Source organism: Vulpes lagopus, chromosome 3 (genome assembly GCF_018345385.1).
Source record: "Vulpes lagopus strain Blue_001 chromosome 3, ASM1834538v1, whole genome shotgun sequence".
In the NCBI taxonomy this organism is placed as follows: Eukaryota; Metazoa; Chordata; class Mammalia; order Carnivora; family Canidae; genus Vulpes; species Vulpes lagopus.
In genome coordinates this window covers 159,828,390-159,838,682 of record NC_054826.1, presented here as the reverse complement: position 1 = coordinate 159,838,682, position 10,293 = coordinate 159,828,390, and the positions used below count along the sequence as shown (strand labels likewise).

Here is a 10,293-nt window from a genome sequence, read left to right as displayed (position 1 = left end):
CTTTGTTTCTTTAAAAAAAAAAATCCGTTATTGTGGGGGAGTGTAAAGATTATTTTTTTAAATTTATTCATTTATTCAGAGATAGAGAGAGAGAGACTTCATGCAGGGAGCCCCACGTGGGACTCGATCCCCGGTCTCAGGCCCTGGGCCGAAGGAGGCGCTATCCGCTGAGCCACCGGGGCTGCCCTAAAGTCTATTTATAAGTGAAGTATCTTAATGTTTCAATTTAGGATTCTGACAAAAACAGAATGACACCAAACACTCACATAAGTAAAACAATCATGACAAAAGTCACAACTAATTTTCCCCGCGTTCACCTGTTTTGCTTCCTAAATTCCACATGCGCGTGGACTGGAACAGTTTTTAAATCCAGGTGATGAGCACAAGGGTGATTTCGTATCCTTTTGTGCATCTTCATCGTCTTGAAAAATGTTCAGAATAATAGAACTGAGGTGCATTAGTCCTATTATACCCATCCCCCCCCATCCTACCCTTCTTTAACAGTCCTCTGCTTTGCCCAGGTCTTTGAAGGCCTTCTTGGGGGATTCCTGGACAAACCGAGTTCTCCCTTTTCCGGTGCTTGTAACTTGGAATTTGGCCCTAAACTACGCTTCTTCCTCGTGCCTGGCCTCGGCGAAGGCGGTGCACCCGCAGGCCTGGCGGAGCAAGGCACGGGATTAAAAAGACGAGGTCGCAACGGGATTGCGGTTGGCCTGCAGGGCATTTGCAGGAAAAGAAAAAGAAAAAAAGATTGTTTAGCAAGTTGACACGAAGTAGCGGTGAGGGATCCACCCCAAGCCCGGACCGTGGCGATTAAAAAGGCAAGTCCCGCGCACTACGGGAGGCGGGAGGCGGGAAGCCGCGACCCCGCGCCGCGCCGCAGGCCCTGCAGGCCCCGCAGCAGCGGCCCGACCCGGGGCAGGCCGAGGGCAGGCCGAGGGCGGGCGGCGGAGGGGCCCGGGAGCGCCGGGCAAGGGCACGGAAGGTCGGCGTCACCCGGCCCGGCGGGCGCGCTTCTCCGTCGCCCCGCCGCCCCCGCGCCCGGACTCCCCGCGGCCCCGCCCGCCGCGCTCCCGGCTGCAGCCTCCCCGGACGGGCAGCGCGCGGGATGGGCCGGCTTCCGCGGACACGCCCCTCCCCCCTCCCTCGTGTCTTTCCCTCCCCTCTCCTCCCTCCCTCCCCTCCCCTCTCCCTCCTTCCCACCCCTCTCGTGTCTTCCCCTCCCCTGTCCTCCCTCCCTCCCCTCTTCTTCCCTCTCCTCCCTCCCTTCTCCCTCCCTCCTCTCTCGTCCCCTCCCCACCCACCCGGGGTCGCACGTGCGCGGCGGGAGCGCCGTCCGGTTTCCGTGGAACACGCCCCTCCCCCTCCCCTCCCCCTCTCCCCTCCCTCCCCGTCCCTTCCCTGTCCCTGCGCACCCGCCTGGGGTCCCGCCGCCGTGGAACACGCCCCCCCTCGCTCCCCTCCGCTCCCCCCCCCTCCCCTCCGCTCCCGCCGGGGGTCTCGCGGCCGCGGCTGAAGCGCCCTCCCGCGGCGGTGGCACACGCTCCCCGCCCTTCCTCCCTCCCTCCCTCCCTCCGACCCGCGTCCACGCCGGGGGCGTGGCCAGGCCGTGTCGGGGGCGGGGCCAGGCCGTGTTGGGGCGTGTCCAGGCCGTGTCGGGGGCGTGGCCAGGCCGTGTCGGGGCGGGGCCTGGGCGTGTCGGGGCGTGGCCTGGCGGCTCCGGGCCCTGGGCGCGGGAGGACCCCGGCTGGCGGCGGCGGAGCGCGGAGGAGCGGCGCGGGGCGGCCATGGCCGCGGTGCTGAGGCGCAGCTGCGGGGTGAGCGCGGACACGGGGGCCGCGGCGCTGGGGGGGGGGGCGCGGGGCGACGCCGGCGCTGCGCTGGGTGGCGGCGGGAGGGCGGGCGGGCGGGCGGGGGCCCGGGGGCCCGAGGCGGCGGCGGGGCCCGGGCGTCGCTGTCCCCCGCCCCCCCCCGCCCCCCGCGCCCCCGCCCTGGCCTCGCCCTCGGGCCGCCCCGGGCTCGCCGCGACCTTCCCCCTCCGTGACCCGGCCTCGGCCTCGGCCGCGGGGCCTGCCCTCCCGGCTGTAGCTTTCGAGGGGAGGCCGCTGGGCGTGCGCCTCCAGCCCGGGAAGTCGGGGCCGGCGGCAGGTGTCGCGCCGCCGGGCGAGGCCCGAAAGCGCGGGGGTCGGGTCCCCGCGGGGCCCGCGGAGTCGGGGCGACCGTGCGACCGTGCGGCGGCGGCCGGGGCTGCCCGAGCCCGCCGCGCTCGCCCCGCCGCGGGTGCCCAGAGGCAGAACCTGCCCCTGCCGCGGAGCCTCGCCGGACGCGGGTCCGGGAATCCCGGGGTCGTGGCTCGCGCACTCGACGCCGTCTCGGCCGCTTGCTGACCTTCGCCCTGAGTATTACTGGCCCATTAACACAGCCGTCCTGACGTCACCTGTCAGTGAGGAATTCATGTTCTCGGCCAAAAAGAGTCGGAATTTTAGGATCTATGAAAAGTCTAGTTGCCCGGTATTCCCGATGGCTGTGCGAGGTCATGGGCCGGGCCGATGGAAACCGGGGGATTTCAAAGATGATGATTGCAAATTGAACTCCAATTTAAAAAAAAAAAATTTTTTTTTAATGATGATTAACTGACAACCAAAAAAAAAAAAAAAAGAAAGAGGCTAATTTCTCAACCAGAAAAAGACGAATTTCTCAATCTCTCCAAGGGAAAATATAGAAAACCCTGATCCAGAAAACTTACACCCGTGTATCTCTTCTTTGACACTCCCATAAAATTTAAGGTTCTTATATTCCTTTTTTTTTTTTTCTTTTAAAGATTATTATTTATTTATTCATGAGACAGAGGGAGAGGGAGAGAAGCAGGCTCCATGCAGGGAGCCCCACGTAGGACTCGATCCCAGGTCTCCAGGGTCACGCCCTGGGGCAAAGGCAGGTGCTAAACCACTGAGCCCCCCCAAGCTGCCCAGGTTCTTATATTCCTAAGAAATACACAAAAGTGTTTCATTATAGTTGTACTGTGATTGCAGACTTGAGGTTTGATGGGAGATGCTGTTGAGTTAGGGACAAAAGCGGCTTCCCAGACCAGAGGTGAATAAGCCAGACCATCCAATCCCAGGTGCCACAGGTGAGGCCTTGTTATAACAGCTGCTTGTGACCAATAAAGAATTACCTAAAAAGGAAGTAAGCCTTTGAAGATATTATCACTAGTCCTTACTCTATGGTGATATCAATAGAGATGTTTAAAGGATTGAGGCTCCCCGGTTGGCTTTTAATAAAAGACCAACCCTGCAAGTCCTCAGTGGCGACCCTCTCCAGACCCCTCTCACACCTGAGAGCCTTCTCTGCACCTTTGCTTAATAAACTTCTATCGCTTTACTCACTTCCCTTTGTCCAGATTCCCTTCTTTGACTCTGTGAGACCAGAGCCAAGCTCCCCCGTATCCTTTGTCTTTTGGAGATTCAGAATCTGGTTGTTCTGGGTAGAGAGCCCAGAGTGATAAGTCAGCATTTATTTGGCAAGATGCATCCAAGATGTTTTCTTGTTTTAAATCCTCTCAACAAATCATCCAGAAAAAAAAAAAAAAAAAAGAGCTTCACTTTCTAGATTTGAAGAGAAGCTACAGCAAGTTGGTAATTGGCCCAAGGTCTCAAAAACACTTGGGGGAATCTAGACTCAAGCCATTCTAAGTCTAAATAATCTACTAATTCTATATTCTCTGTGCATTGGGCCACCTCTCGAAATGGCTAACATTATATATCGTTAGCAGATGGATGGGGATTGTTTCCTGTCTGTAGCTACTTCCGTATTTTGCTTTATGTGACATTTTCCTGAAGAGTAATATGTAAACTTTTTACAAATTATTTTAAGTCCACTAATAATTCCCTATTTAAAGTCACAGCAGACTGTTTTACCTGTTTTATGAGGTCTGATTTTGTGCAGTGGTGTCTAAACCACTAGAAGAGCAAGGTTTTTTTGGTCTGGTTTTTGTGGGATGTTTTTCTTTATTGGATGTAGTAACCAATTAGGAGACCTAAACTGAAAGAGCAGTAAAGCAAGGTGGTTACTCTACAGTTAATGTTACAATTAGAATCCTGGTTACACTACCTAATAGCAGAGTGACCTTGGCCAGTTTCACTTGGAACTTTCAGAGCCTCAGTTTCTTCGTATGCAAAGTAAGGATAAAAATAGTGCCTTAATCCTAGGCTTGACTTGGAGATTAAGTGAATTGGCATGTAGAATGTGACCCTGGACAAGTATGTTTGGTCTATGATGACTGAACAATAAGGGCTAGAGAAACCATGATTTGTTTCCAAACTAATTTAATGAAAATTGCAAAGAAGATATGAATTTTTGTACTCTGTAGTTATTTTTTTCAAAATTGTATAAAGTGTTATTTAGGAAGAGTTATTTAAAATATTTGACAGGGTTGCCTGGGTGGCTCATTGGTTGAACATCTGCTTTTGGCTCAGGGCGTGATCCCAGAGTCCTGGGATTGAATCCCACATCGGGCTCCCTGCATGGAGCCTGCTTCTCCCTTTGTCTATGTCTCTGCCTCTCTCTCTGTGTCTCTCATGAATAAATAAATAAAATTTAAAAAAAAAAAGAAGATATTTGACAATCCATACCGTCACTTTAAGTGTAGGTGGTTCAGGTGCCGCCTGGGTGGCTCAGTTAGCTAGGTAAGTGTCTGCCTTTCAGCTCAGGTGACAGTCCTGGGATTGAGCCCTACATCAGGCTACCTGCTCAGTCGAGAGCCTGCTTCTCCCTCTTCCCATCCCCCCCCTTGTGTGCATGCGCTCTCTCTCTCTCCCTCTCTCTCTCTGTGTCAAATAAAATCTTAAAAAAAAAGTAAATGTAGGTGATTCTCTTTATAAGCTGAGGTTGTCATCTACAAAATGGACAGTTTCTTTTTACAATTTTCAAAAAACGTAAGCAAGTTCAATTCTTTTTTTTTTTTAATTTTTTTTATTTATTTATGATAGTCACAGAGAGAGAGAGAGAGGCAGAGACACAGGCAGAGGGAGAAGCAGGCTCCATGCACCAGGAGCCCGATGTGGGATTTGATCCCGGGTCTCCAGGATCGCGCCCTGGGCCAAAGGCAGGCGCCAAACCGCTGCGCCACCCAGGGATCCCCACAAGTTCAATTCTTGATCTTTTAGTATATTGTTCAGTTTCTCTTTTCTTTGGAATATTAGAATTGCATAGGGATAGTTCCATCAAATCCTTTGAAATGTAAACTGATTCTGGTGTCCTCAAACATAACTCATGAAGGAGGTCCACTATGGTTTCCATTAACATTAATAAATGCAAAAGGTGGGCAGCCTTAGCACCGCCTTGGGCCTGGGGTATGATCCTGGAGACCCAGGGTCCAGTCGAGTCCCAGAGTCCCACGTCAGGTTCCCAGCATGGAGCCTGTGTCTCTGCCTCTCTCTCTCTCTGTGAATAAATAAATAAAATCGTAGAGAAAGAATGCAAATGGTTACTTTTGTGTACATTAAATTATCATGAGTATAAAAATGGATTGCAAAGGAACATTATATATCTTTTTGAAGAAATAAGAGTATATTGCAGATATTAATAAAAGCATGTCAGTAATTTATTTATTTTTTTAAGATTTTATTTATTTATTCATGAGAGACACAGAGAGGCAGAGACACAGGCAGAGGGAGAAGCAGGCTCCATGCAGGGAACCTGACATGGGACTCGATTCCAGATCTCCAGGATCACGCCCTAGGCTGAAGGCGGTGTTAAACCGCTGAGCCACCTGGGCTGCCCACGTCTGTAATTTATTTAGAAGAGGGTTCACAAATATTTTTGTAAAGGGAGAGTAAATAATTTCAGCTTTGTGGACTATCTGGTTTCTGGCAACTGGAAAAGCAGCAATTGACAATATGGTGTACCAGTAAAATTGTATTTATTAAACTGGTGGCTGCAAACAAACAAGCAAAAAACAAAAACTGATGGCTGCCTTAGTGTGCTGATTACTGTTTTAGAATATTCTAGGAATGCTTGTAGACAACAGCTGGAGATACAGAACATGGTTTTAGGCTAACTTGTTAAATAAAGTGAAGTATCTTAGAAAATGGAACCCTCCACGGGGAAGATTCCCAGAGGCATACCTGTGAGGCTCACAGGGACAGGGTATCAAAGTTGACAGACTAGGGGACTCTTGAATGCAGCACTATACCATCCTGTTTTTGCTTCTCAATCCCTATTGTTTGTCTTGTAGACACTCAAGTAGTACAAATACTACTATTATTTTCATTGCTTTAAAAAGTTTTTTTCTTTGTATTAAGTGTTCACACATCTGGTACGTGGCTTATTTAATATAGAAATCAAATTACGGTTGAAGGCATTTAAGTAATGGCTTAAAAAACTATGCTGTTGAGTATAGCCAAACAAGTTGCTGTACTTACTTGTAATTGCCAGTATTCTCTTATTTGATGTTTAATTTGTCAAATTTATTTTTGTAAAATTGTCCCTTACAGGTCCTGAAAAAAAGCCTTTCTCGTTTTGACTGGAGACTACAACATACAAAACCTGCCCTAAAGCATGAACCAAGATTGGGATTTAATTTTGGTATGTGTTTTGTTCTGTCTTTTGACTTTAAACATATTTAATATATATTTATGTCAGGAATGTATTTGTAAATCGTCTTAGTAATGTCTGTCAATGATCAGAACCAGTTACCACCCACAGATTGTTCAGTCATACACAATTTTCTTGATCTCTTTTTTTTTTTTTTTTTTCGGTGTAATATCCTACGTGGAGATCTGTGTTAGCAGCAAACATAAATACCTGTGCCTTTTTTTCTAAGTATGTACCCCTACATAAATAACAAATGTACTATTAGGTACAGTCTTCAAGTTAGAAATTCGAGTGTAAAAAACATGTTTTGAACACTTAGGTACACAGTGCTAGGTACCTGCTAATAAGCCAAAGCCTATTTGGGCCCTGATACATCTGAACTGCAGTTTTGATGCTAATGAATAGTTTAACGTTTTGGGTTTGGGGAGTCATGTGGTATTGGAAGGAAAAGGAATAAGATCTCCCTTCCCCTTTGGTCTCTAAAATGAAGATCCTGAGCAAAAATAATAATAATAGTAATTCCTATTTTTAGCATCCTTGCCTCCTAAAATGCTTCTTGCTTCAAAATTATTACCTTTCCTTTAGTTAAAAATCCATTTTCTCTGGTTTCTTGGTCTCAGAAAATAGTTACAAGGGAGCTCAGATAATTAACTCATACCCAGGGATCCCTGGGTGGCGCAGCGGTTTAGCGCTTGCCTTTGGCCCAGGGCACGATCCTGGAGACCTGGGATCGAATCCCAAGTCGGGCTCCTGGTGCATGGAGCCTGCTTCTCCCTCTGCCTGTGTCTCTGCCTCTCTCTCTCTCTCTCTCTCTCTCTCTCTCTCTCTCTCTCTGTGTGTGTGTGACTATCATAAATAAATAAAAATTAAAAAAAAAAAAAAAAGAAACGAAAAAAAAAATTAACTCATACCCAGATACAAATAACAGGTTATCATTTTTGTTTTTTATTTTATTTTTTAAGATTGTTAGTTTCCTTACAGTTTTTTAAAGAGAATTAAATGAAAAATTTTAGGCCATATAAGGATAGCAGTTTGGGGCATTGGATTTTCTCTTATTAATATAGGTTAGGTACAATTGCTATTTAGTTTCGGTTTGCCCACATACAGATTCATAATAGTAAGAAACCAGCAGGAGAGGGACACCTGGGTGGCTCAGTGGTTGAGCGTCTGCCTTTGGCTGTGTCCCTGATCCCAGGGTCCTGGGATGGAGTCCTATAACAGGCTCCCTACAGGGAGTCTGCTTCTCTCGCTGTCTGTCTCTCATGAATAAATCAAATCTTAAAAAAAAAAAAAAGCCAGCAGGAGAAATCTGTGCTAGTTTGCTGAGTAACAAGATGATCTAGATACAAGTGTTTAGGAGGGAGGTTGTAAAGCTTAAAAGGACTAGAAGTAATATCTCTGAGCAGTTGTATATGGCTCTTTTTCTAAAATGAAGATAATATCTGCCACATAGGATTTATTTGAAGAATAATGACGTATGTAAAGTCCTTAGTATACAGTGGCTGGATTTAAATAGTTTCTCAATAAATAATACAAACCAGGTACCTACCTTCCCTGTCCTTTACTCACCCACAACCTTGGTATCTGCTGGTCCCAATATTAGAAGTAAATTCTGATGTAGAGAACCATGACTAAAACTCTTAAATATATGTAAGTATATAATGTTAGGGACGCCTGGGTGGCTCGGTGCTTGAGTATCTGCTTTTGGCTCCGGGCGTGACCCCGGAGTCCTGGATTGAGTCCCACATCGGGCTCCCTGTAGGGAGCCTGCTTCTCCCTCTGCCTATGTCTCTGCCTCTCTCTCTGTGTCTCTCATGAATAAACAAATAAAATCTTAAAAAAAAAAAAAAAAAGTATACAATGTTAATTCATTTTAAGACTATCATTTCCTCATTCTGGGCTCTTGTTTCCTTATCAATAAAATGGGAGATTGGATTTTAGGCTGTTTGATCCAAAACCAAAATTCTCATGCCTTTTACATTTTCTTACATCCCCATACAAATAATTATTATAGTCATCAGTATGCTTGCTCATTCTTGTGTCTTTGCTTTTGCTCTTATTTTTCTTGCCCAGAATACCCTATGTCTCTCTCTCTTTTTTTTTTTTAAAGATTTTATTTATTTATTAGAGAGAGACAGAAAGAGAGAGAAAGGCAGGCTCCATGCAAGGAGCCTGTTGTAGGACTCAATCCCGCGTCTCCAGGATCAGGCCCTGGGCTGAAGGCGGCGCTAAACTGCTGAGCCACCTGGGCTGCCCAGCCTTTATCTCTTTTAAAATCTTACATATCCCTGGACGTTGTACACAACCACATTTAAACCTTGCGGTAGTGTGGATTTGAAAAAAATCCAAGCGATCAGCTCCTGTCCTCAGGAGCCAGCATATTCATTTCATTAGTGTTATAACAACAGAACCTCATATTTTATGTAATTGAATTAGTTTTATGTTATTGTTAACTTTTGAGAAACCCTCTCACCACTTTTACCAGTTGCTTTGTGCTAATATATAACCTTAAAGTATTAATTTATACCCTTTAAATCTGAGTTTAAAGGAAGAGTGTGATTGTTTTGGTATTCTTACATGATATTTTGGAGCAGGTTTTATTGGTTTATGGTCATTAAGCATGTCTCGTCTCCCTAGTTAGACTGATTCTTGAGGTGAGGGAATGTCTTATATATTAGTTTCATTTCAGTATTAGTAAACATTTGATAAATCTGTATAGGAACTAGTAACAAGTAAAAACAAAAATTTTTTTACTCTCATCAGTTGGAAGAGAAAAACAAGTTTATATCTGTTACTCACTTGTAAAAGCTAGAAATCTTCCCTACCTCCTTCTTGTACTTGTATTGACATGGGTTTACTTACATTTGTACAGTGGAATCTTGCTAGTCCAAAAGTGTGTTGCGGTCTTTGCACTTTGCAGAAAGTACACTTCGTGGACTTTCTGATTAATCAAAAGTTAAAGACTCCATTATAAATCTTCACATATTGAGTTCATGGGACTTTACTCTTCATCTTCAGCTCATTGTCTTGTTTTAATGTTTTCTAAATGACTTTCTCTTAGAGTTCACTGAACAGCAAAAAGAGTTTCAAGCTACTGCTCGTAAATTTGCCAGGGAAGAAATAATCCCCGTTGCTGCAGAATATGATAAAACTGGCGAGGTAGGTGTATGCATATTAAAGGAGAAAAAGTTTTTTACATTTTTTATAAGATTATATAATCAAACTATGTAGATTTTAATATAATTTTTTTTTTTGTTTTTACCTTTTTCTTTTAGTACCCTGTCCCCCTAATTAAAAGAGCATGGGAACTTGGTTTAATGAATACACACATTCCAGAGAGTTGTGGTAAGCTTTCATGACATTTTTAATCCTAGAATGAGTATGAACAGGGAAAATGATAAGACTGTACTCATTCTTTCAAATATTGGCTGCCATTTATATTTCACTTATGATTTAGGGCCTCTACTTTTATTTTCCTGTTCAGACTTCAGTAGTTGCCTACTTTTAGAAATGTTGTATTAACACTTAGACGCATTTTTCATTTTAACTGGTTTCAACCTTAACTTCATCTTAGACATTGGTAATTTCTCTTTAGTCAGTTTGTTACATTTTGATTCTACCTTTGATTTTGCATTTTATTAAGACTTTTTTTTCTGTGACATTGTCACTTCTTCAGGTGAAAAAGTCAAAGTTTTAGCA

At 45.6% G+C, this 10,293-nt stretch overlaps 2 protein-coding genes across 2 annotated transcripts in view; one reads left to right on the top strand and one right to left on the bottom strand.

The window, feature by feature from the left end:
- Window positions 1-204: 204 nt before the first annotated feature.
- LOC121487411 (nascent polypeptide-associated complex subunit alpha, muscle-specific form-like) lies at window positions 205-1,805 on the bottom strand. Its single transcript, XM_041749098.1, has 2 exons — window positions 1,493-1,805; window positions 205-713 (listed from the first exon to the last, which is right to left on the bottom strand). Exons 1-2 carry the CDS (start codon window positions 1,787-1,789, stop codon window positions 678-680), a joined length of 333 nt encoding a protein of 110 aa, XP_041605032.1. The 5' UTR covers window positions 1,790-1,805; the 3' UTR covers window positions 205-677.
- Window positions 1,701-10,293, top strand: part of ACADM (acyl-CoA dehydrogenase medium chain) — a 31,145-nt gene continuing 22,552 nt past the window's right edge. Inside the window, exons 1-4 of the mRNA XM_041749097.1 lie at window positions 1,701-1,817; window positions 6,495-6,585; window positions 9,656-9,753; window positions 9,870-9,939. Coding sequence (XP_041605031.1) covers window positions 1,788-1,817; window positions 6,495-6,585; window positions 9,656-9,753; window positions 9,870-9,939 — 289 coding nt within the window. The 5' untranslated portion in view covers window positions 1,701-1,787. The remainder of the gene's footprint in view (window positions 1,818-6,494; window positions 6,586-9,655; window positions 9,754-9,869; window positions 9,940-10,293) is intronic.

Bases quoted from the DNA above. Each gene is read 5' to 3' on its own strand.
- LOC121487411 (XM_041749098.1), bottom strand. From the start codon at position 1,789: ATGGCCGCCCCGCGCCGCTCCTCCGCGCTCCGCCGCCGCCAGCCGGGG. The intron at 714-1,492 runs GCGGGAGCGGAG...AATGCCCTGCAG, and splicing joins CCGCGGCCGCGAGACCCCCG to GCCAACCGCAATCCCGTTGC.